General features: G+C 41.8%; 2 protein-coding genes across 2 annotated transcripts in view; both read right to left on the bottom strand.

Moving 5' to 3' along the window:
- The window catches only part of LOC143491204 (uncharacterized), a 52,311-nt gene extending 41,229 nt beyond the window's left edge, over nucleotides 1-11,082 (bottom strand). Inside the window, exons 1-5 of the mRNA XM_076990012.1 lie at nucleotides 11,065-11,082; nucleotides 5,311-5,370; nucleotides 4,446-4,802; nucleotides 1,057-1,407; nucleotides 676-765 (exon numbers count right to left, since the gene is read on the bottom strand). Coding sequence (XP_076846127.1) covers nucleotides 676-765; nucleotides 1,057-1,407; nucleotides 4,446-4,802; nucleotides 5,311-5,368 — 856 coding nt within the window. The 5' untranslated portion in view covers nucleotides 5,369-5,370; nucleotides 11,065-11,082. The remainder of the gene's footprint in view (nucleotides 1-675; nucleotides 766-1,056; nucleotides 1,408-4,445; nucleotides 4,803-5,310; nucleotides 5,371-11,064) is intronic.
- Nucleotides 11,083-23,831: 12,749 nt separating this feature from the next.
- Nucleotides 23,832-24,673, bottom strand: LOC143491211 (stonustoxin subunit beta-like). The gene is made up of 2 exons (XM_076990028.1): nucleotides 24,631-24,673; nucleotides 23,832-24,519 (listed from the first exon to the last, which is right to left on the bottom strand). Exons 1-2 carry the CDS (start codon nucleotides 24,656-24,658, stop codon nucleotides 23,957-23,959), a joined length of 591 nt encoding a protein of 196 aa, XP_076846143.1. The 5' UTR covers nucleotides 24,659-24,673; the 3' UTR covers nucleotides 23,832-23,956.
- Nucleotides 24,674-24,712: the final 39 nt, after the last annotated feature.

Genomic DNA, 24,712 nt, shown 5'->3' with positions numbered 1-24,712 from the left:
GCAGTGAAATCCAAGGAAATGTCTGTGGATCTCCACGAACAAGTTGTGGCAAGGATATAAAACAACATGAATTTCCCCAGAGGCACAGTGACCATATTAACAAGGATATTAAACAATAACTGAGGCTGTGAGTGTCTCAGGACCACAGTGACCTTGATTATTTTGAAATGGACGAAGCTTGACACAACACTGCATCTTCCTAGAGTTGGTCATCTGGCCAAAATAGGCATTCAGTCAAAAGGGGCTTTGGGTAGAGAGCAGTGAAAGAACCCAACAGTCACTCTGAAAGAGCTCCATAAGTCCTGTGTAGAGACAGCAGCAGGGAAAGGGAGACTGGTGCAAAAATGATCCAGTCTGAGGGTGTTTGAGAAGGACTGTCATGAAGAATGGGAGAAGGTACTTGAATCCTCTTGTACAAAACCTTGTACAGACGTATCCAAGAAAGGTTACAGCTGTAATTGCTGCCAAAGGGCCTTCTACAAAGCCTGTCTGAATACTTTAACCAATAAGAGAATTTAATTTTTATTTTAAAATGATTCATGATAGGATTCATAATTGTTTCCTACCTAGGACGACAGATTTATTGTCACTTTATCAATACTGCATATGCACACACACATCCAAAAACAGGGACAATATATGAATGATTATTAAAGGTGTTCTTTAAAACTGTACCTTTCCAGATTAAAACTGTAAATGCAATAAACACAACACCAAAAACTGAGATGCAGATGACAGCAATCTTCCATGTGTGAAAACCTTTTCCTGAAATATAATCCAGATTACATCATGTCAAATTTCAAAAACAAAACTGAATCCAATTAAATCCAATTAAACCACCTGTCTGTGATGGTTTCCACATTTAACTATGAAATGTAATATTTGCAGATAATAGAAATTATTTATAAATTATTTTGGGTTTTGTATTTAAGAACCTGAGATATAGTCTGTAACTACAGTATGTTAGTAGTCACAGGTTGAGTTGTAAGAACAAAATGGTTTATTGCACATAAACAGTAAACAATATTGGCCAACTGAAATTGTGAAAGCTCTTACCTCTCACTTCAACATGAACTGTAATGTCATCATACCAGGACATGGATCTAACTGCACAGTTGTAAACTCCCTCATCAGAAGGTTGGACTGCTGAGAGTTTCAGTGAGGTGTTGCCTTTCTGTAGCTCTTCTTTAAACAGTCCTGTCCTCCCTCTGTAAGACTTTATCTGATCCTTATTGCTGTTTTCGTATTGTTCATAGCGATGTACTAGTGTTTGTCTCAGATACAGTCTAAACCACTCCACTGTCATGTCTTCAGCACTGATGTTGGGTTGTAGAGAACAGGGCAGAACCAGGTCTTCACCAGCTACAGCAACAAGAGGTGCAGATGGACCAACCAGTTTCAAATCCACTAAAAGAAACAACACAGAGGTCAGTGGATACGAAATATTCCCATGAAACAAAATTTGTCCAATTTTAAGTTTATTTATTTATTCATAACTAGTGTTTAATAGTTCTGACCAAAAATGGGTTTATTCAACAATTCAGACATGCACTGAGCATCAGTTAGTGTACACGCTACCATGACAACAAGCAGCTCATTTCAGCACTTATTTCAGTATTTAATTCCTTTGAAAGCCTTCTCATTAATAAATGGGTGTTACGTCCAGCTCCGCCCTCCTCCCTGGTCCCGCCTACTTTCCCCGTTTCTGTGGTATCCCTTGTGTCTGTCACGCCCCCGTCTTTAGTGCCCGCGCCTGAGTCTCGTTTCACTCCCCTGTTCAGTATATCATCCCATCTGTTTCAGTCCTCCGTGTCGGTCATTGTGTTTCGTGAGTACTCCTTGGTCTAGTTGCGCTTCCCCCTACCCTGACTTGTTTCTCCTTTCCGTTAGCGTTCTAGTTGTGCTCTGTGTCTGTTTCCTGCTTCCTTGTTCCGTCTCCCTGTATTCGGTAGTTTTCCCTTCTGTGGTTTTGTTTCTTCTACCAGTTTATGCGTCTGTGCTTAGTTACGTATTTCAGTTTTGACATTCTTGTCATGTTCACCGTCTATCGTTTGATGCAATCTGTTTGGTTTTATATTGTTCTCGTATTTGTAACCCTGCGCGTTTGTAGCTATAGGTTTGTTTATTACTCCATGGATTCTAGTTCTGTCGTATGTTATGTGTGTGTCTTCGTAGTTTATCATGATTAGTTCTGTCTCTTAGTGGTTCTGGTTGCCGTCTTGTTGGTTGGATGTGTTCTGTTATGTTGTGTTCTGTTGCGTACATTCTCATGTGCATTGTAGTTCTCGTCAGTTTAGTCCGTCTCTTGTTTTCTTTAATAAATTACCTAAATTTGCATCACGCCTACCCCCTTGAATCGTTACAATGGGCAAGAAGTTGTTGACATTGCTGCAACATTGAGTGACATATATGTGACATTTTAATTTTCTTTAATAGTTTACATAAACCCATATCAGTTTATTTTTCTGTACTGCCATCCATATTGATAACCACTTTTAAATGTCTTTCAACTTTTAAATGTTTCATTATATCCTATCATTATACACATTTAGGTTCAAGTGGCGTAGTCTATTCTGATAGATCTATTTAGTCAGATTATTAAGGAATCATCATGTATTTTAAATTTGTGTTATGTTTCTGTTTATTCACCCACATGTCACCATGCTGTATCATCCAATCAGACACCTCCAATCTGTCAATCACCAGCCTTTCTACCAATCACAATACCCAGCCAGTTCCACATTCCCAGTCACCCACTTATTGATTATCATGTATGCACATGCACCTACACCTGTGACGAACACATAGTATTGATATCACATTAAAAGTTCTTTATTTAATTTTTTTGTTTTTGACACGCCCTAGGTCACACACACACACGCCCTACGTCACTCCCACACACATGCCCTACGTCACTCCCACACATACACACACACACACACACACATGCACACGCCCTAGGTCACTCCCATACACACACACACACACACACACACACGCCTTAGGTCACTCCTACACACACACACGCCCCAGGTCACTCCCACACACACACACATACACCTTAACTAGGTCACTTCCACACACATAGGCCCTAGGTCACTGCCACACACACATGCCCTAGATCACTCCCACACACATGCCCTAGGTCACTCCCACACACACGCGCCCTAGCCCAGAGTCATGCACGGGTCCGTTTTTTGAGACCCGTACCCACCCATACCCGCAGAGTACAGCACCCACCCGCGAACCCGTGGTTATTTCAAAGTTAAATCTGTACCCGCCCGCCCAGACCCGTTAATATTCTACCCGTTACCCACCCGTGCCCGTGAAAAATCACACAAATCGAAAGTATTCCCATAGAGCACTTAATTTTTCAATGCGCCTCTGATAAAACGTCAGTACTACACAAAATAAAATCTAAGGTTTCTGTGCAGGAACAGTATTCCTATCTAAAAGTAGCAACTGGTAAAACGCAAGAAAATGTATGTAGCCAACTGGTGCCATAACAAGAATGCAAAACGAGAGGGAACAAATGCCAGTATAACAACTAAATAAAATCACATAGGTTCACAGTGGTAGTAGTTTCCTATCTGCTGTGGCGGGAGCAGCACGCTAAGTTCTATCTCATCATTTTTCCTTGTTCTAGCACGGCCACCCATTTAGCTTTGTAACCACCAAGCAAGCTACAATAAATGCCCGGTACTGCGTTATAACCAACCTCTGCTCATGTTTCCGCTGGAAAAGAACCGAAGTTTGGGTATTACCCCAGAACGCGTGAAGAGTAAAGTTCAGCCCGCTCTGGCCAACGGAGCTACGGTATAAGTAAGCTCCCCCTGAGCTTAGCGACCACGATTGGGAGACGGTAATCAGGCAAAAGGTAACACTATGTTCATTACGTAACAAATAAAAGCCTACTAAAAATGACCACTTATTCACGTGCTACCCACCCGTATTTAATTTACGCGCCCGCATACCCACCCGTAAAATTGCGGTATGTGTAAACCCACCCGTTTCAGCATCTATTTGCCCGTACCCGCGGGTACCCGACCCAGTGCAGGACTCTACCCTAGCCTAGGTCACTCCCATACACACAAGCCCTAGCCTAGGTCACTCCCCCACACACACGCCCTAGATCACTCTCACACACCCTAGCCTAGGTCACTCCTACACACACACACGCCCTAGATCACTCCCACACACACTCACCCTAGCCTAGGTCACTCCCACACACACACACACTCACCCTAGCCTAGGTCACTCCCACACACACACACACACACACACTAACCCTAGCCTAGGTCATTCCCACACACCCTAAGTCACTCCCTCGCTCACTATCCCCCTCCTATTAACACGCCCTTTCCACCTGTTGCACATCATCTGTCAATTCATTCGTTTTTCTAATAACAATAATTATTAACAGAAACTGTTGTGATGTTTCTCACCTTCAACTGTGACTTGAAGAGTGATGTCATCATACCAGGAGTCTGATTGGATTAAACAATTGTAAACTCCCTCATCAGAAGGTTGGACTGCTGAGAGTTTCAGTGAGGTGTTGCCTTTCTGTAGCTCTTCTTTAAACAGTCCTGTCCTCCCTCTGTAGGACTTTATCTGAGCTTTATTTCTGTCTTCATGATCTTCATACAGATGTACAAGTCTGTTTGTCTGAGTCAGATCTGATCTGCTCCACTCCACTCTCATGTCCACAGCACTGATGTTGGGTTGTAGAGAACAGGGCAGAACCAGGTCTTCACCAGCATTCACAACAAGAGGAGCTGATGGACCAACTATGACTCTGTCCTCTAAAATGAAAACAGAAATAAAACATATTGAAGATATAACAATTGTCATTTTCATAGTCATAATCACATTCTTCATGATATGAATTCCTCTTATTGTAACGGGGGATTCAGCGGAGGCGGAAACAATCATGCAGTGAGATTCATTAGTGAAATCAGAGTTAACATCATCAGGGGGACAGACAAGGAACAAACGACCAATACAGACACTGGGACTAGACACAAGAGCTCTACGGGAATGATGGGCATGGTAACATATTATGACAGAAAGTCAGGCTAACAAAACTAAATACATAAGACACGCAACAAGGAAAAATAAAAGTAAAACAAATAAACAGCGATACAGAAACCAAACTTAAAAGCAGAGAGAGGGAAATGAGAGAAACGTGACAATGAATCAAGAAACAAGGTGAGACGCACACGTGGAAATATCTGACCATATGCAATACAAGAGCATGGAACATAGAACAGAGAGCATGGGACATGGAACACCTTTGTACAGGGCACATACCTGGTGTGGTCTCCATAAAGAGAGAGAGTGTCAGTGTTATCACATAGATAAGCCTCATGTCTGAAAAAACAATTTAAATGTTTTATTCCAGTCTATATGAGTATGATTTCTCTTTTACTCAACATTTAGATCACTTGCAGATTTGTCCTAAAATATAGACTGGACACTTACCTAATAATCACTGATTAAGGCTAGGTCTGGTGGTTAGGGTCTTGTGACCGGAGAGTCATAGATTTGATTCCCAGACCCTAGGCCATGACTGAAGTGCCCTTGAGCAAGGCACTTAACCCCAACTGGCTGTGTGCCGGGCAATGGCTGCCCACCGCTCTGGAAACTTGAGCACCACAGCCCACTAGTGAGTGTGTGTGTTTTTTCACTACACAGATGGGTAAACAACATAACTAATTAAAGCAGGGGTGTCAAACTTATTTTCAACCACAGGCTAAATCAGCATAATCGTTGTCCACAGTGGGCCATATGTAACTTATAAATGTAACTACTTCTTAATGTTAAATAACTCCGAATGTATTACTTATATATTTGCAGAGGTGTAAACAATGTTTGCTTTTTGCTATTATAGCCTAACACAAATCCTAATGTTAGGTTATGAAACCCACATTACTCTATCAATCAACGATCCAACTATCCAAGTGAATAAAGAAAAATATCATCAAATATATCACATTTACTTTGTTCAAAACTTGAAATATCAAATAACTGAAAATAGCAATTGTGCTTCTGAAAAAGACTTTGAAGCACGGCGATTTCTTCAGCCACAACAAAGCTAACTTTTATTGCTGCATTGTTTGTGTTTGTGGCTTTTGCGAACACTTCCTGTTGCAATCACAGTTTGCCTTTTAATTCTTTGGCAATTTGTTGTATATTCTTGCTGCCTAATTTTGGCATACTTAGCTCCATGTCTGGTTTCAAAATGTAGATTGTAGATTGTACCGATGTAGATTGTACAACCACCACCGCTTCATAACACAAAAGACATAACCGTTTTTCTCCCCGTTTTTCTCAAACATTTATTCGCTTTCCAATCTTTCTTGAAACACCCTTCCATCTGCATCGGTTTTTCTCTTCCTGGACATTTTCGGATCATTATTTGTATTTCTCAATTACATTTAGTTTTTGGAAATGTAGTTTTTGGTATTGACTTTTTTTTTGGATAATAAGGTTTTTAAGCTCTCATGGTCCACATAAAATGACCATGAGACATTGGGCCCGTGGGCCTTAGGTTTGACACCTGTGAATTAAAGCATATAACTCCCAAAAACCAAGAGTAATAAAACAGCATTATCACTTCTCATTGCTTAACTGTTACATTTTACCACCCAACAAAAATATATTGGACATGGCATGTGTGGCTAGTTCTGCACACTTAGGCTCCATCCGAAATGCTGTACTTAAGCGGTAGGCACTACATTTCAATGCAGTACATTCTGCTCAACCGTTAAAGCAGTGCATTCTTTCAGTAGGCAACTGGACAGTTTTCATAACCTTGGACATACTACGTCCACCATTTTATCTACATCATATGATGTGGCATATGGCATCATACTATCACAGTTAAAGACAGCTATTCATTAAAAGCCTGTTTTATATTTTCGCGACATTTACTTAATTTGGTCATGGTCATGGACGAGCGCAAACCTCTGATGGGCAGCACGTTGTTGAATCTTATAAACACCATAAAAGACGAATAAAAGAGTAAATACACTCACTGAAGAGGAGCCGATCTGGTGCGCCAACTCTCCCTCTATCCGCCTGTGGCTTCATAAACCACTAGTGGAGCATAATGTGAGTGGTTGGATGTTGGTTCGATTGCTCATCCTTTGTGTCCCAGATTTTTACTCTGAGTTTTGCATAATTTTTGAGCCAAATTTGGCCAATCAAATTCAAGCAACTTGAAAAAATATCTTGAATTTTTTAACGCTTGAATTTTTTTCATTGATATTTATTAAATATTATTATGAATAATAAAAGTGAAAATATGTTCTTGAAAATTCAAGCATTAAATTCAAAAGCAATAAAATTCAGATACATAATTTCAGTGCAAAAAAAATCAGTGCTTCAAATTCAAGCACAAAAAAATTTACTGCTTCAAATTCAAAATCTGATGAGACTGAAATGCTTCCATAATTGAGGCACATGTCATGAGTATCATGTTTATTGGTATTTATTATTCACCAATTTAACTAAGTTGTCCTAGTTGATGAACAGTTAAGTTACTTGTTTCTTGTCATGACCAAAGTTATATTTTAGTATATCTAATCCTGGTTTAATTTATCATTTTTGACATTTGTTTCTTCCAGTGGCAAACTGTACTTACTGGCCATGGGCCTTCACTAGACAGAGCCAAATAAAAAAATGACCATATTATTAAAAACAAGTCCATACCACTGTTGTCATAATCACGTGTACTATGTGCAACATATTACCTACACAACTTCTGCATCATTTAACCACCAAATGCCAGTCAGTTAGAAGTCCAAACATCTGAAGATGAGGTGTTGGTCAGCCTTTTCTCACAATATCCACTTTTTCGTTGAATGACTGTCTTGAAAATGGTGTTGTTAGCAATATCCTGCGATTCCGATTGAGGTTGTAAAACCTCACCGTAGTGCTGGCTAGGAGCTAGCTAACTAGCTAGCACACAAGCTAAAAGCTCACGAGGCACCAACCACGCAGAACTGACGTACGAGGACCAGCCCTGACCATACCAAACCATACCCTGAGACCATTGGAGCATGCCCCCACGATTCTAATTCAAAATATGATTGGTTGATTAAACGGCCAATCCATAATTAAAGTTCTCTTGATGTAAAAGGCGACTGACAAACAGAAGGTCCTGGGGGAGGTCCTTTCTCTGTTTTACCTAGAAGCAACAGTGTGAAATATTCTGATTGGTTGATTTTTAATTTCAGTTAACTTTTCCAGCACAAAAGTGAATTTGAAAGCCGATTTAGAGGAAAAATACAAATCATTGGTGAAGTGTTATTAACATATATTACATATAATAGAAAAAGCATCTTTTTCAAGATCAATGGACCTATGGCCTGGGAGTTCCTTTTTCTCCCCAGTCCGCCCCTGGCTGCACCCATTGAATTGTGGGATAGGACAGTGTGCCGCAATCACATGCTTCAAAATGGCGCCCGGTTCAGTACACCATCCGGGTACTTTTCGCTTACTGTTTAATGTCTACTGTGTATTAGGACACACTACCCTTTATCTCGTACTGCTTTAGCCTACTGAATAGGAGGGAAGTACGGCATTTCGGACAGAGCCCACTCGACAGCGGCATCTGTTGTCCAGAAATGCCGCCTGCGTCCAATGACAGGCATCTTATCACAACTCATTTGGGTGACTGAGTATCGGCCACTCGGTTATGTTACTGTCATGTAGGGTTGCCACCTGTCCCAGTTTTCCCGGGACTGTCCTTCGTTTTAATATTCAGTCCCGGGAAAAAAAAAATCATTTCATGTCCCGGTTTTCACTGTTCGATCAATCGACTAGACTTAGATTTCTGCACATTTTAAATCTGTATTTTTTTCTTGCTGACGTGCACCATTGTGCCTCATTGGTGCTGTGGGATCATTTGACTTCACAATCCAATCGGTACAGGCGGCTCCTACGTTTAGTGAATCAGTGGCTCTGTTATAACGTTGTTTGAGAAGTTTGAGGAACAATACAGTGGTTGAGCTGGGTGGCGAAACAGAGGATGATGACGAGTCTGTGCCTAGTGAGTCTGATAAGCCAGTCAAAAAGAAAATGAAACGTTTATCTTATTTCAATAATGACTGGATGAAAAAAATGAAAATTATGCCGCATGGTTAAAGCCAACTCCTGACGATCCATTTTCGGCTACCTGCGCCATGTGCTTGGCTAAAATTCTGATTAAACATGAAGGCAAAACTGCATTGGATGACCATGCTAAAATCAAAAAACATCTAAATCGTATGCAAATCACCTTAATAATTTTGCCAAGAGGGTGCAAAAACAAGCACAAGCAAAGCTCACACCAGTACTTAGATAAGCAGGCAGTGGTGTGCACACAAAGACACCAGGTGGTGCTAAAGCACCACCAACTCTGCCCTTTATCAACGAAAGTGCCCTTTTGAAAACTTTTTTTAAATCATTTTACTAAGGTCGGTTTGAAATGATCTTTTGATCTTAAAAACAATGCCCTAAAATGCGCCACAACCTCGCACACACCCGACCTCTCTCTTCCTTTAACACCAGATGCGCTGCAGCAGCAGTTCAGTTCAGCGAGGTGAAGGAAGCGTCTTCAGCACAGCACACACGGTCACAGATAGACTTCTTCTCCTGTCCCCACCAGCCAGGTCACATACACATCAAGTAAAATCGTACCGTTTGCCCTCTAAGCCCAACGTGAAATCATTTTCTTGTGCAGTAAAATGTCTCATACAGCACCAAACTACTAAGCATTTTTAGCCGACTGGTCACCTGATAAACTAGTCGCTCTAGCCCAAATCAATGATAGATAACGTGAGGACGACCACATACAAATAATTAAGGTAGAGTTTGCAAATCTATGTGTTAAGCTGAACGTACTGTTGTATAGGTTTTGTTAGGCAACATAAATTAACACACTCATTTGTGAAAGAAGAAACGGGAAGTTCCCCATTACCTGTGAAAAATGCCCATCTGCATTCGTGTAATGACAACACTCAGTAGCCTATAACTCCTTCTCCTACTTTTTGGTCTTTTTACTGTCTTAATTGTAGGCCTATATTGATTTAAATTACAAAATATATGTAACAAGTTCTGCAGACAGTGGAGGGTAAACAGAAGTTAACTGAAGGACATGACTGTATATAGTTAATATTGTATATGAATTATATCAGTTGGCTGCGTGACTTTTTTCCATTGAAAACTCACGTTTAGAGAATGTTACAAATAAAAGTCCATTTTCATTCAACATGAGCTTGTAGTTTTTTTATTTGCGCTAAAAAGTGCCCTTCACCCCCCCCACGAGCACTTGCCCCCCAAAATGTCTGTGCACGCCACTGTAAGCAGGTAATGTATTTAACATATTAAGTGCATTGAACAATGTCTGCTCTGATTCTGCTACATCCACCATATATTTGTGGGCAGCTGTCAGTATGACAGTGTCCTTGTTTTTTGTCAGACATAGATGGCAACCCTACTGTCATGTGTCAACACTGAAGTGCCGCCAAGTGCTGCCATCACCCCACCTGCCATTTGTTGGATTTGTGGGAATAAAGATTCATAAATTTTGCTAGTTCATTGTTTATGTTGGGTGAATGACACTTGCTGATAGCCGGCTAGCTAGCTCTAAATCATGAGTTCAGAATGTTGTTTGATGACAACAAAGACACGACGAGACCTGTTATAACGTTACACAGTAATCAAACTACTGACGTTGCTTGCGGTTTTTTAGAAAACTTTGAAATACCATCATAACCTAGATCTGGCTGTTTCAGTGCTGTTGTGTGTTCGCTAAATATCTAGGACTATTCTGACTCCTTTTGAACAATTTAAGAGCAGGGAAAATTTAGGTTCATAAGAAATGATTAGGCCCTGTTTCTCTGTCGTATATTCTCAGTAAAACAGTTCAATTAAAATTTCAACCTAAATGTCTTACGACCCTTGATGCTTGTTTCAACGTGTCGTGTAGTTGCAGAGTCGCTTAACGCAAACTGGTCACTATTAACATACGCGCTTAATGCAACATTACAAAGATTATCACAGTTGGTTTAAACTTACCAAATGAAGTTCTGCTGCTGGAACCAAGACCGACTAAATGTACTTTGATCCAGGAAGTATCTAAATGCATGGACACAGTTTAATTATTACAGTGGTAGTCATAAAGATACAACTTCGTCTATATCAGTACTGGAAGGTGTTATGTAAGACCATCTTTGTTAAAGATCTGAAGTCTCCTGTGTGCAGGTCTTTGTTCATCATATCCTCACCAAGGACAGAGTGGTGCAGAAGAATAACTTTATCTTACAGGTGTGGTGAGAGTTGAGGCCATCTTGTCTTAAATAAATAAAAACGCAGGGGGAAATCTTCCAATGGGTGATAATGATGTCAAACTTCAACTTGTATAGTGATGTATTTCTGTTTGCATATACTGAATAATTTATGATTCGTGTATAATAATGTATATTTCAAACACTGTAAGGGAAGGTGGGGCAATTACATTTTCACTCCTGATAAACTGTCAGGTTTCCTCCAGATGTATTTTTGCTTGTGAACCTTTATCTGTAATAAAGAAATATACATTTTTATGTTTTAATAACTTTGATTCTAGCAGACTGAGGGATTTAGGAACCCTACCTGTCTGTCTTAAATCTGTTTCTTCTGTTAGTTTGCATTGGTTAAGCATTCTAGATTTGTATATATTGTACTTTGTACATTTTGCATAATGACAATAAAGGCATTCTGTTCTATTCATTCTGTTCTATTCATTCTTGTAACGCTGGGAGGAGGCAGGCACAACGAGCAGGTATTGTGACATAAAACGTTTAATGGTGCAGAACAAAGAACAAAGTGCGCCACATATCGCGCAAGGACTGCACAAGAACATTTACATGGCACAAGCTTTAGACAAAGACGAGCACAAGACATTGCGCGAACGCACATTAAATAGGTGATTAACACAGACCCTCGTGATCTCGAGACAAGGCACAGGTGAGACTACGAACACGCTCACAAACGACCCACACCCACGGAACTACAAACATGGACATAACGACACGCAGACAACGTAGCGGCACACCCACATGGAGGGGCCCGGAGCTGTCACCGTGACAATTCTGTTCTGTTCATTCTGTTCTATTCGTTCTGTTCTGTTCATTTTTGTATTTATATGGTACTTCAGCTTTTATCAGATTGAAATTTAAATTGTACAAATGTCTGATATTTTGTCAGTTTCTCTGTCCTGTCATTTTCTAAATAGTGTAAATCAGGGGTGCCCACAAGTTTTCAGCTTGCGAGCCGGGGGGGGGGGGGGGGGGGGGGGGACGTAAATTGTTGACAGGGGCGGGTGGCGAACGTAAATTGTTACCGGGGCGGTGTGTATATACAACCGTCAGTGCATATGGACGATAGCCTGTCATTCATCCACTACTTTTTAATGCCATGCGATCTACCCACATTCCTTCGTGATCGACCGGACAACTAGACGTAGACAACATAAACACATGCCCAAAGGAGAGGGGTCAGGGGCAGTAACGTGACAACTGTACTGTGTGATTATATTTAATGATCTATAATACAATGTATAATACTCAGGATTGTACTGGGTTATTCTGATGATCTTACATGAAACATCTTTACTGTGTACAACGTCTACATGTGTATCATTACAAATTAGACACACAGAAGGAAAAACCTTTCAGAGTTCACACAACACAATCCAAAGATTTATTGTTTATAAAGAGGGTCAGATAAATACAAATACATCATCACTATTAAGAGAAGAGACTGAGGGTGTCAGATAAACACAAATACATCAACACTGTGTTGTGTGTGTGTGTGTTGGAGAGAGGGGGAGTGTGGGTGTGTGTGTAGTAAAGAGGCCGGAGAGTGTATGTGTGTGTGTAAGAGAAAGACTGGAGAGTGTGTGTGTGTGTAGGAGAAAGGGGGAGTGTGTGTGTGTGTGTGTTTCTAAAAGAGAAAGAAAGGAAGACCCAGATGTAAGAGTTTGTATATTGTAGATGCTCTAAAACTACCCGTGTGTGTATGTGTGTGTGTGTGTGTGTGTGTGTAGGAGGGAGGGGGAGAGTGTGTGGGTGTAGGAGAAAGAGGGAAGAGTGTGTGTTTCTGTGTGTATGTGTAGGAGAGAGGGGGAGTGTGTGTGTGTGTTTGTAGGAGAGAGGAGGAGTTTGTGTGTGTGTGTGTGTGTGTGTGTGTGTGTGTGTGTGTGTAGGAGAGAGGGGGAGTATGTCTGTGTGTGTGTGTGTGTGTGTGTGTAGGAGAGAGGGGGAGTATGTGTGTGTGTGTGTGTGTGTGTGTGTGTGTGTGTGTGTGTGTGTGTGTAGGAGAGAGGGGGAGTATGTCTGTGTGTGTGGAGGAGTACCACAAGTAGGTACTCCTCTACACTCCTACCTACAGCAGAACATCCGTTCAACTGAAGCAGGGAGCGTGCGAAGACTAGAGAACAATAGAACTGCATTGATCTACATATAATCAATTATCTACATATGCAATTAAAATGGGAATAACTTATAAAAAATAACTTTTTTTCTTCTTTTTACATATATTCATTTTGACAGGATTCACACAGGTGGGGGTACGCCCTGGACAGAGTGTCTGCAATCAAAACATCTTATGATGGCTTATGATCTGACTGGATTTTCACAGGAACACAGTAGATGTTAAAACCCCAGCCAGCAATTCCTATTCTATTTGGGTGTAATTTTGCTCAGCCGGTGATAGCGCTCTGGATGCGTAGGCTATTGGCTGTTTGTCCTGCATGATTCAGTCACCCAGCCCAAACCGGCCTGAATCTCTACAGGCATCTTGGGATGAAAGAAGTGAAGCAGTGGGGCTGTTGAGACGGCTGTTTTCAGGGCCTTCAATGCAGCATCTTGTTCTGGATGCCACTGCCAGTCAACTAGTGATGTGTGGGTCGCAAACGAATTGGTTCAAAGAGCCGGATCTTTTAAGTGAATGACGAGAGCTGGTTCTCCTCTAAGACAGAGCCGGTTCCCCTCTAACTGCGTTCACACCGAAAGCGACGAGAGCGACACAGCGACCAGAAGTCATTCATTTTCAATGAGAGTGAGCGACACCCAGCGACACGAACACCTACCAATCAGAAAGTATGATTCACCTACCAATCAGAAAGTATGATTCACCTACCAATCAGAAAGTATGTTTGCACCCTCCTCCAAAACCGCACCTCTGAATTTGGTTCCTACTGATTATTTGTTCCGATTGCAAAATGGAGGAGAGATTGATAGTGGCTGTCTCTGGATGTCCCGCACTTTACAATGTGTCCCTGTTATTGGTTATGATTTTTTTAATTCCTGTTTGATCTTCGAGTCTGGGGTAAAAAGTTAAAAAATTACATAAACATTTTAGGTTTATATACTATATGTGTTTTATACACACGCTATGTTTTTTTATATGCACTCCTTTATAATCGTGTGTCCTGTCATCAATAGATTAAAATAAATAAATACTGCGTCCTGCTTTAAAAAACATGATTTGCATATCTGTCACGTGCTGCATGCCGGCGATGTAGGACACGCCCCCACGCAACACGATGCTGGCGACGGAGAGCGACTTCATCGCTCTCGGTGTTCGCCACCCACCCGCCCCCCCCCCCCCCCCCCTCCGGTCAACAAATTACGTTCGCCACCCCCCCAAAAAAGGAGCCATTTGGGAGCCGAAAGAGCCGACTCTTTATGAGGAGCTGAGCCAAAAGATCCGGCTCCCTAAAAAGAACCGAAATTCCAAACACTACAGTTAACATCCTTCCTGAGCAGCAGCCGTAGAGGCGCTGTGAGCGCCGCCTCGTTGGGGATGTACTGTACTAGATATCTGGTCATGTCAAGTAGGCGCTGCAGGCTCTTCCTGTCAGTGGGGGGGGGGGGGGGGGGGGGGGGGGGGGTGATTGTTGAATGGCCGTTACTTTGGAATCATCTGGCTTGACCTTCCGCACTGATGATATGGCCCAGATACTTGCCTTCATTGACCATGTTGCACTTTGTCTTTGTTGAATTTGACGTTTAGCCATGTAGCCCTGTCAAGTATTCTGTCATGTTCTGTTTTGTTTTCTGCAGCAATAATCATGTTGTCTGCTACTATGAAAACACCATCAATGTCACCAAAACTCTCATAGTTGACTTGTTGAAAAACTTCACTCGCCGATTTTATGCCAAACGGCAGGCGGTGGAAATGGTACCTGCCCCAGGGAGTGTTAAAGATACAGAGATCTGCTGACTCATCATCTTATTTTATTTGCCAGTACCTATCCCGCTAATCAAGAATGGAGAAAATCGTCTTACTAGCAAGTCGGCGTTGTATGTCTTCAGCCGTGGGTATGGAGAAGTGTTGATGCAGTATGGCCGGTTCAGATCTTTGGTGTCAAGGCAAACTCTGAGTGAGCCGATTTTTTAAGTGATGTACATACTGCTGACCCATGGCGTAGGCTTTGTGACTTTGCTGATGAGACCTTTGCTTTCCAGGCCATTAACATGGATCACCAGCGGCACAGAGGCATCTGTGTAGATATGGTGTTGGCCTGGAAACTCACCCAGACCTTCCAAGACGGAGCCGTGTTGGGCCAGCAGTTCCTTCTTTGATGCTGGTGCCACTGGAGCAAGGGCCTCCACTTTCCTAATGAGATCAAGTTGTACACATGCCTTACGGTCTAGCAGAGCTGTGGTTGATGCTGTCGTGACAAAAAAGTCAGATAAGTGTTTATGCTGGGTGTGAACACGAAGCCTGACTTTCCCACTAGGTTTAATCCTGGCTCCTCCATAGGCGACCAGCACAGTGTCTGACAGGACAGACTTGGGCAGTATGTTTGCCTCAGCACCACTGTCTGCTTGAATGGCACCACTTGATCACCAATGTGCAGGTTAGTGAACCAGCCTGTGTCTGAATTATGCCAGTTGTTATGTGCTTCAGTCCCAATAAACAATGTGTCGGATTCATCACACTCAAATTTTATGTCAGTGTCAAGTGGTGCAACTACTTTACTTGATTTGCTCACTGCAGAGAAATGATTTTTCTTTCCACATGCATTGCAATGGGCATTGTATGCTGGGCAGCTTCTTGGTTTATGTTGTCTCCCGCGCCTGCCACATGACTGCACTTGGTCTTTCACATGCATTCTGCCAGGTTTAGTGTCTGCTCTTTTATGTTGTTTTTGGGGATCTCTGCTTCCGATTGCATCCACATGCTCTGTGACAGGGGACATGGCTTTGGCCTGTGCACAAACCACTTCCTTAGCATGACATAGGTCTATGGCTTTGGTCAGATCCAAGTCTGGGATTGACAGCAGTTTCTCCCTGCTGTGTCAGCCACGCTAAACACTATTTTATCCCTTATCATGAGATCTTCAGAATCCCCAAATTCGCACTTGCGGGCTCTGGATTTAAGTTCAGTCACAAACTTATCAATTCCTGACTGTCACGGTACGGCGGGCCCCCTACTGGTCGCCCCCGTTTACAGCGGCAGCTGTCCTGTAATTGTTGTGTTTTGTGCATCCCTCAGGTGGGCGGATCCCGTGATCCGTCTCACCTGAGGGTCGTTTGTTTGCTTATATATGTCTTGTTTTTGTACCAGTTGACCGCTGGTTATTATATCCTTAATTTGGATCATGTCACAGGTTTTTGGTTTGCGCACTTTCTTCATTAAACCAAACTTTTTCTCTGAGACTTGGCGTAATCGCTTCCATTTTATTTTGCTCACCCTGCCCGTCACACCGCCTCGGCATTGTACGTATGCTTCCATAAACAGTGTTTTTCCTCGGCTCGCAGTACTTTTTAAACGCAGCGATTATGTCTGATAGTTCTTTATTTTCAGAGTCAACATAGGTGGTTTTGAGTGTGTTATAGAATAAATATCTCTCTCACCCTTTTCCCTGGAATTTCCTCAAGCCTCGAGCCAACTCTGAACATACATTACATTCACCCACGTCCATACGTAAGGTTGAGCGTAATTTGTACATACATAATTTGTATGGTAGCTGACTAGGGGCAATTATCCAGACGTGTGGACTCGAGTCACATGACTTGGACTCGAGTCTGACTCGAGTCACTAAACTGATGACTTGTGACTTGACTCAACAACATCACTGAAGACTTGCGACTTGACTTAGACTTTACCTTTATTGACTTGGACTTGTAATCGGACTTGAGCTTTAAGACTTGAAAAGACTTGAAATCTTTATTTTAACATAATAAATAAGTAATATAGAATCACATAACTGGATCATTTTGTATTAAATGGTGCTGTAAAATGTGAACTGCTCAGCTCAGTTTATCCGTAACCGAGAGGGGGAAAGGGGGAGGGGGGGCAGCAGCGTTGAATTTGTGCGGAGAGGACAAGCAACATGCTCCTAAAAATGATACTGTTCAATCACAAAGATTATGCTGTTGTGAATAAAAGAAGAACTGGGACATGCAAGACATGTGGAGTCAGGATAAGAGATGGAGATGCAGCCACTTCAAACTTTGTTCGACATTTGAGGCTGCACAAACAAAAGTAAGTCTCTGCTATGTATATTTCACATAATGCTATAACGGTTAGCTAGCTAGCTGGGATATGATAACTCAGGGGTCGGAAACTAACTTTTACAAGGGTCCACATGGACGGACGAATGAACGAACAGACGAAAGTCACTGAGGGGGGGGGGGGGGGGGGGGGGGGCTGTAGGTGATGACGACAATTGCGACGACATCTCACGTAAGCGAACCAAAACACTCAAACACCTAACGTTAGTTAGTCTGACTAACTTAATATACTACTAATCAACTGCATCAATTGTGTTAAATATTGAAATTACATCTGGTGACTTGACTAGGACTTGAAGTTTAAGACTTGGGACTTGACTCGAGACTTGATTGTATTGACTTGGGACTTGACTCGAGACTTGATTGTGAAGACTTGAGACTTACTTGTTACTTGCAACTTAGTGACTTGTTCACATGTCTGCAATTATCTACTCATACAACATCACCAGTAAGAGATCAAGAGTTTGAATTAGCCGCTTAACGAGTGTGATCTCCGTTTTTACTCCCTGCGGCTGGAGAAGTTGTGTTGTAAATTGTTATTTCTAACTGTTAGCTACGATCACCCCGATCATGGGCAGAAAGGTTTGTGCACTGACACAAATCCTGCAACGTGATTAAAAAATAAAGTGATTGTGGTCGCTACACTTAATGCTGTTTTACACAACAAGGACTCAGCAGAGATCTATATATATATATATATATATATATATATATATATATATATATATATATATATATATATATATATATATATATATATATATGTGTGTGTGTGTGTGTGTGTTGTGTAAGTCTGATCAGGCATGTGTGTGTTATGATGTTCACTGGATCAGTCATCATGACCAGTTGTGTGTAGAGTGTTACCATGGAGACTCAGGTGTTCCTGCAGGACACAGGAGGTTATTCTATCTATATAATCCCCATTATTATAGTCCCCAAACCCAAACCCAAACCCTGCATAGAGGGGCTGAGTGAATGTGGAGTTGAATGTGTGTAAGTGTGTGAGTGTGTGTGTGTGAGAGGAGACGCTGTAGAAGGACAGAGTGCCGGCGGGCCAGTCCACATACACTCCTACTCTGTTGGAGATGGAGGGGCAGAAGCCTTGGGATACATCAAGTTTGGAAAAATACTTTGCTCCTGCCATCTCACTTGTAATTTCTTCCCTGGTCGGAATCTGGTAATGTTCTCTCTTGATATTTGCATTTAGGTCTTTTGGATCCATGCACACACGCAGATCACCATTTGCCTTTTTAACGCACACCATCGAATTAACCCATTCAGTGGGTTCCTCTATTTTCTGTATAACACCCAGTGACAGCATTCTGTTCAACTCTTCTTTTAATCGGCCACGGAGAGGAGCTGGAACTCTTCTGGGGGCATGAACTACTGGCTGTGCATCTTCCTTTAACTGTATCTTGTAGGTAAATGGAAGAACTCAAAAACCCTTGAACACATCTGGGAACTGCTGCACAATTTCATCTGTATTGCTATTCTGCAGAGGTGGGACCAAGTCAGTGTTTTGCAAGTCTCAAGTAAGTCCAAGTCTTTATACCTCAAGTCCCGAGTCAAGTCTCAAGCAAAGACACTCAAGTCAAGTCAAGTCTCGAGTCAAGACAGGCAACAGTCAAGTCAAGTCCCAAGTCTGAAACTTGGAATTTCAAGTCCTTTCGAGTCTTTTTTTTTTTTTTTTTACCAATGTTGCAGGTATATATTAAATGTAAATAATAGACATGCGTTCTTTTTTAAATCTGTATTTTTCTCAAATCTTGATAAAACGTGCAACTGAAAACACGAAGTATAAAAAAAATTAAGATTACACCTCTTTATTGCACAGTTCAATTTGTTAAACTTAGCTGCAAAAATATTCATACTTTAAACTACAATTTTCCAGAAATAAATATTCTGTGAAAAAGTCATAAGTAGAACTCCATGTTCAAATAAAAAGTGCTGATATTTTCACAGTACAATACAAAGAACCATAACAGCATTTTCCCTCTCTTCTCTTATCTGGTTTCTTGGAGAACATGTGTGAGTGACACAAGACAAACAAATATAAGAACTGAACAATTAACAGGAATCTGCAACTTTAGACATTTCAGTAAACTATTCTGCATTGCATTTGCTGGCCAAAAGTCTGTATGTCATTTGTGCACGATGAATGATGTCCCCATAGCTGAAAACTCGCTCCACTTTTGTCAATATATTTTTTTCTCGACGTAGATGTCTTCAAATACACAATCCATGCTGAGATAGAACTGGATATTATGATGGTGACAGAGAGAGGCTCTCTTCCCCGAGTTCAGATACAGAACCCAGGGTTGCCAACTCTCACGCATTGAGCGTGAGACACACGCATTTGACCGTCTTCACACGCTCTCACGCCACACATCCGATTTCTCACGCCGGAAAAAATCTAGTTTATTTACCTCTGATCCACATCTATGATTCAATGAGTTACTAGTTCGCTCTGGCACCAACCACTGGCGATCGATCGATCGCGATATAATACTTAATTTGTGTCCATTTTACACTCCGCCCGGTAAAAATTTACGTTCGCCAACCCCCCATTTGATTGGTTGTGCTGCAGCTCATGCACACACACACGTACAGAGTGCGGAAAAGCAGAGGACTGGTCTGCGTCAGAAGGACGGAAATTAAATTAATGGGGCGCACTTTATAAATATTAATATGCGTTTTAAAATTTAGATTTGGGGTAAAAAAAAAATCAAGTCTTTGCAAGTAAACAGGTTCAAGTCCAATTCAAGTCCCAAGTTATTGGTGTAAAAGTCCAAGTCAAGTCTAAGTCTCTGAATATTTTTTCAAGTCAAGTCAAAAGTCTTAATATTAATGACTCGAGTCTGACTCGAGTCCAAGTCATGTGACTCGAGTCCCCACCTCTGCTATTCTGTACGCCAGTGTTATTAATTCTGTATACTCTCTTGACCAGTTCTAGTCTCTCACAAGCCTTATCACCTAAAAGAGAGTCATGTCCATCTGGCACAATGACAAACAAGAGGTTGTGTTCTCTCTTTTACTGTCACTGTGAGCCTGCAGGTGCCTCTAGTTTCCATGCATTGTCCATTGTAGGCTTTAAGCTGCACAGACTTCTGATGAATTCGTGGCTTAATTTTCATTGTTCTGATGTCACTTTCCGAGATCAAATTGGCTTTGGCTCCCGTGTCAAGCTTGAGTGGAACTATAGCTCCATTTACGCACAACAATACCACCCACTTGTCGTTCTCCACTGTATCAATGTTGGTCTGTTGAGTATGCCCCAGTGTGGAATCATCACAACTAACCATACCCACAAAGAATGTTTCGCTAAGGTCAGTCTCTTCTACTGCATGCACATGCTCCCTTTTGCTTTGTTTCCTGTTGGAAAAACATTGCTTGGCAAAGTGATTCCGTCCCTCACATTTTGTACAACGTTTGCCAAATGCTGGACACTGTCTAGGAGCATGCCGTGTGCCACATCGTCTGCAATTGAATGAGTCTTTCTCCTTATGCTGTTTCACTCTGTCGGGGTGATATTTCTGATTTTTTCCAGTCAGTGCTGATACAACTGCACCTTCAGCAGTCACAGCTTTTGTGGATTCACCAAATGTTTTTGCATGGTGAAGAGCCAATTCACTAGCCTGGCATATTTTGACTGCCCCAATCAGAGTAAGCTCAGTTTCTCTTAGTAGCCGTTCCCGTAATTTCTTGTCGTTCACGCCAAACACTATTTGGTCACGAATCATTGACTCTTGCAGCATCCCAAAGTTACATGATTTAGCCTTCAGCTTCAAATCTGTCAAAAAACAGTTGAATGCCTCACCCTGTTGCTGAGTGCGAGAACGAAAGACGTACCTTTCAAACGTTTCATTTTTCTTCGGTGAGCAGTGTTCATCAAATTTCTCAATGACTAGGTCATACTTTTCTCTGTCATCTGCCTCACCAAAGACAAACGTATTGAAAACTTCTATTGCCTGAGGTCCTGCCACCGTAAGAAGTAACGCAATCTTCCGTGCATCCGGTTTGCTTTCTAGGCCCACAGCTTGAAGATACAGCGTGAAACGCTGTTTGAATGTCCGCCATTCCGCATCCACATTTCCAGTCCAGTTTAAAGCATCAGGGGGCTTTACACTATCCATTTTGGTAATCACAGATGTCAATAAAAGCACTCCTGGTACCATGTAATGTTTCCACTTGTCAATAATGAAACATTATTTTCCACAAACACCGTTTATTATAACTTACTTGCTAACAGGCTGTTGTGTGCGTGAGCTACATTTACTCTCTCTCCTAAAGGTTCTTCTAGCAGTCACTAAACATATTACTAACTACTGCCACCCAGTGGACTAATAATTACTCAATATCACTACACCTTTCAGAGTTCACACAACACAATCCAAAGTTTTATTGTTTATAAAGAGGATCAGATTAACACAAATACATCATCACACTTAAGAGAAGAGACTGAGGGTGTCAGCTGACTGTAATCAAGACACCCCGGTCTTAAACAGAAAATCAATACATTTCACAATCATAATTATCAAACCTAACATTCTAGAGGAGAGAAAGGGGGAGGGGGAGAGAAAGAACTGAAAGATACTAAGAAAATAAGTAATTGAATTTTAAAGAAATTTCAAGTGTTATAGACTGTCTGAAAGACCAACAAATAATCAAACATGTTTGTGTGTGATAAAGAGACAGAAGGGCCAGCATGACAAAGAAAGAGAGAAAAATGTGTCTGTGTGTACGTGTGTGTGTGTGTGTGTGTGTGTGTGTGTACGAGAGAGGGGGAAAGTGTGTGTGTGTGTGTGTGTGTGTGTGTACGAGAGAGGGGGAAAATGTGTGTGTGTGTGCGTGTGTGTTTAATGGTGTATAATAAATTGTGAAATTTCTGCTAAAATAAGTCGGCACCACTAATCTGACGTCAGCACCGCAGCCCGCAAAGGATTATGGGATACTTGGGGCAGAAAATGTTGTGCACTGCCACAAGTAGATACTCCTCCCCGCTCATGTGAAGATAAACGAGTATTGTAATGATTTTATTTAAGATTATTTATTTATTTAATGATTTATTTAAGGTTCATAGACGAAGGGTTTTATGGTAGACTGGGGTGCTGGTGCTGTCATCCTGTCACTGCTCGTGGTCACTCAAGTTTGTTGACAGTGCAGTGGACGGATGCCATTGTCTCAGAATGCCCCCAAGCCTATGTTACCTTCTGGTTCTGCCTTTTTTTTAGCTAGGCTGTAATAATTTAACTTAGTGCCGGAGTTGCTGCCACACTCCAGAAATGTTTATAATTTTACCTGTCCCGTATATGTCCTCATACAGAGCTAATTTTCCCTGTTTCATTTCTCCACATGGCTGCCCGCCTGCTTGAGGAATAATGAGATGAGGAGAGACAAGCGATCCATCCTGGCCGGCCACCTCCTGCCTAACCGGATGCCTACACCATGATGGACATTATTACATCTTTTTCGGTCTAAATGGACATTATTGCATCTTTTACATTCTGTCTACATTCTGTCTATATTGTTGTTGTTGTCATGGTGACCGGTGTCGGCCAGAGGAGGATGGGTTCCCCCCCTGAGTCTTGGTTCCTCTCAAGGTTTCTTCCTCATGCAAAAAAACTAGGGAGTTTTTCCTTGCCACTGTCGCCTTTGGCTTGCTCACTGGGGGCTAGGACTCGGCACTTGTAAAGCTGCTTTGTGACAACAACTGTTGTAAAAAGCGCTATATAAATAAAATTTGATTGATTGATTGATTGAAGATTGGGTCATTAATGAATCGCTAAATGGTTAAATATTGGAATGTACGGGGTTAGGGTTAAAAGGGCATTAATTTAAGATCATATTTTAGGGTTTCTGATCAAAATACTTGATGTTATTTTGTCTAACTTTAGCTTCATTTGTACGGACAGATCCTGCTTAGACGTGATTAAAATAATTAATGATTATTGCAGGTGAGCGGTTATATGTGTGCTCTGTTTTTATCTGTTATGATCACCAGTAAGAGACCAAGAGTTTGAATTATCCATCGAGCGAGTGTGATCTCCGTTTATCCTCCTGCAGCTGGAGAAGTTGTGTTGTAAATTGTTATTTCTAACTGTTAGCTACGATCACCCCGATCATGGGACAATCGCGTAGAAAAGTTTGTGCACTGACACAAATCCTGCAACGTGATTAAAAAATAAAATGATTGTGGTCGCTACACTTAATGCAGTTTTACACAATGAGGACTGAGACACAGCAGAGATCTGACTTTGTGTGTGTGTTTGTTGTGTAAGTCTGATCAGGTGTGTGTGTGTTATGATGTTCACTGGATCAGACATCATGTCCAGTTGTGTGTGTAGAGGAGTGTTACCATGGAGACTCAGGTGTTCCTGCAGGACACAGGAGGTTATTCTAGTTCACACACACACACACACTGAGGACTCAGAACCCCAAATCCAGTCAGGATACACCCCAATCCCTGCATAGAGGGGCTGAGTGAATGTGGAGTTGAACATGTATAAGTTTGTGAGTGTGTGTGTATGAGAGGAGACGCTGTAAAAGGACAGAGTGCCGGCGGGCCAGTCCACATACACTCCTACTCTGTTGGAGATGGAGGGGACAGAGATGACAGTTTCCTTCTTATTGTGTCTGACAGTGTATCTGTTATTAGAGCAGCGCAGACTCCAGGACATTTTATTGTATCCAAACCAACAGTCATCACTGCCTCCTTTCCTGCTGATTCCTTTATATGTCACTGCTATAAGAGCAGCATCTCCACTCCACTCAGCCTCCCAGTAACAGCGTCCACACACACTCTCTCCACACACACTCTCTCTACTCAACACCTGCCAATAGTTCTCAAATCTGTCTGGATGATCCGGATACGACTGCCACTTTCCACACGTCACCTTCCTGTTCTCCTCAGACAGAGACAGTTCTCTGTGTGCTGTGTTTGGGTCCAGTGTGAACTCACACGCATCTGTACACAAGAACAGACATTAGAGGAGAGAACACACAACACAACTACTGTGTGTGTGTGTGTGTGTGTGTGTGTGTGTGTGTGTTCATTATGCTGAAATAGTGAACTCACATTTTTTTAGTCCTGGTTTGATTATCATCGTTCCTGTATGATCCACTCTAAAACACACACACACACACACACACACACACAC

The sequence above is a fragment of the Brachyhypopomus gauderio genome, unplaced genomic scaffold (genome assembly GCF_052324685.1).
Source record: "Brachyhypopomus gauderio isolate BG-103 unplaced genomic scaffold, BGAUD_0.2 sc72, whole genome shotgun sequence".
Classification (NCBI taxonomy): Eukaryota; Metazoa; Chordata; class Actinopteri; order Gymnotiformes; family Hypopomidae; genus Brachyhypopomus; species Brachyhypopomus gauderio.
This window is presented reverse-complemented; position numbering and strand designations above follow the sequence as displayed.

Excerpts from the sequence above, each read along its gene's own strand:
- LOC143491211 (XM_076990028.1), bottom strand. The coding sequence starts at position 24,658 with ATGATAATCAAACCAGGACTAAAAAAAT. Across the intron at positions 24,520-24,630 it reads CAAACCAGGACTAAAAAAAT|ATGCGTGTGAGTTCACACTG; the intron begins GTGAGTTCACTA and ends TCTTGTGTACAG.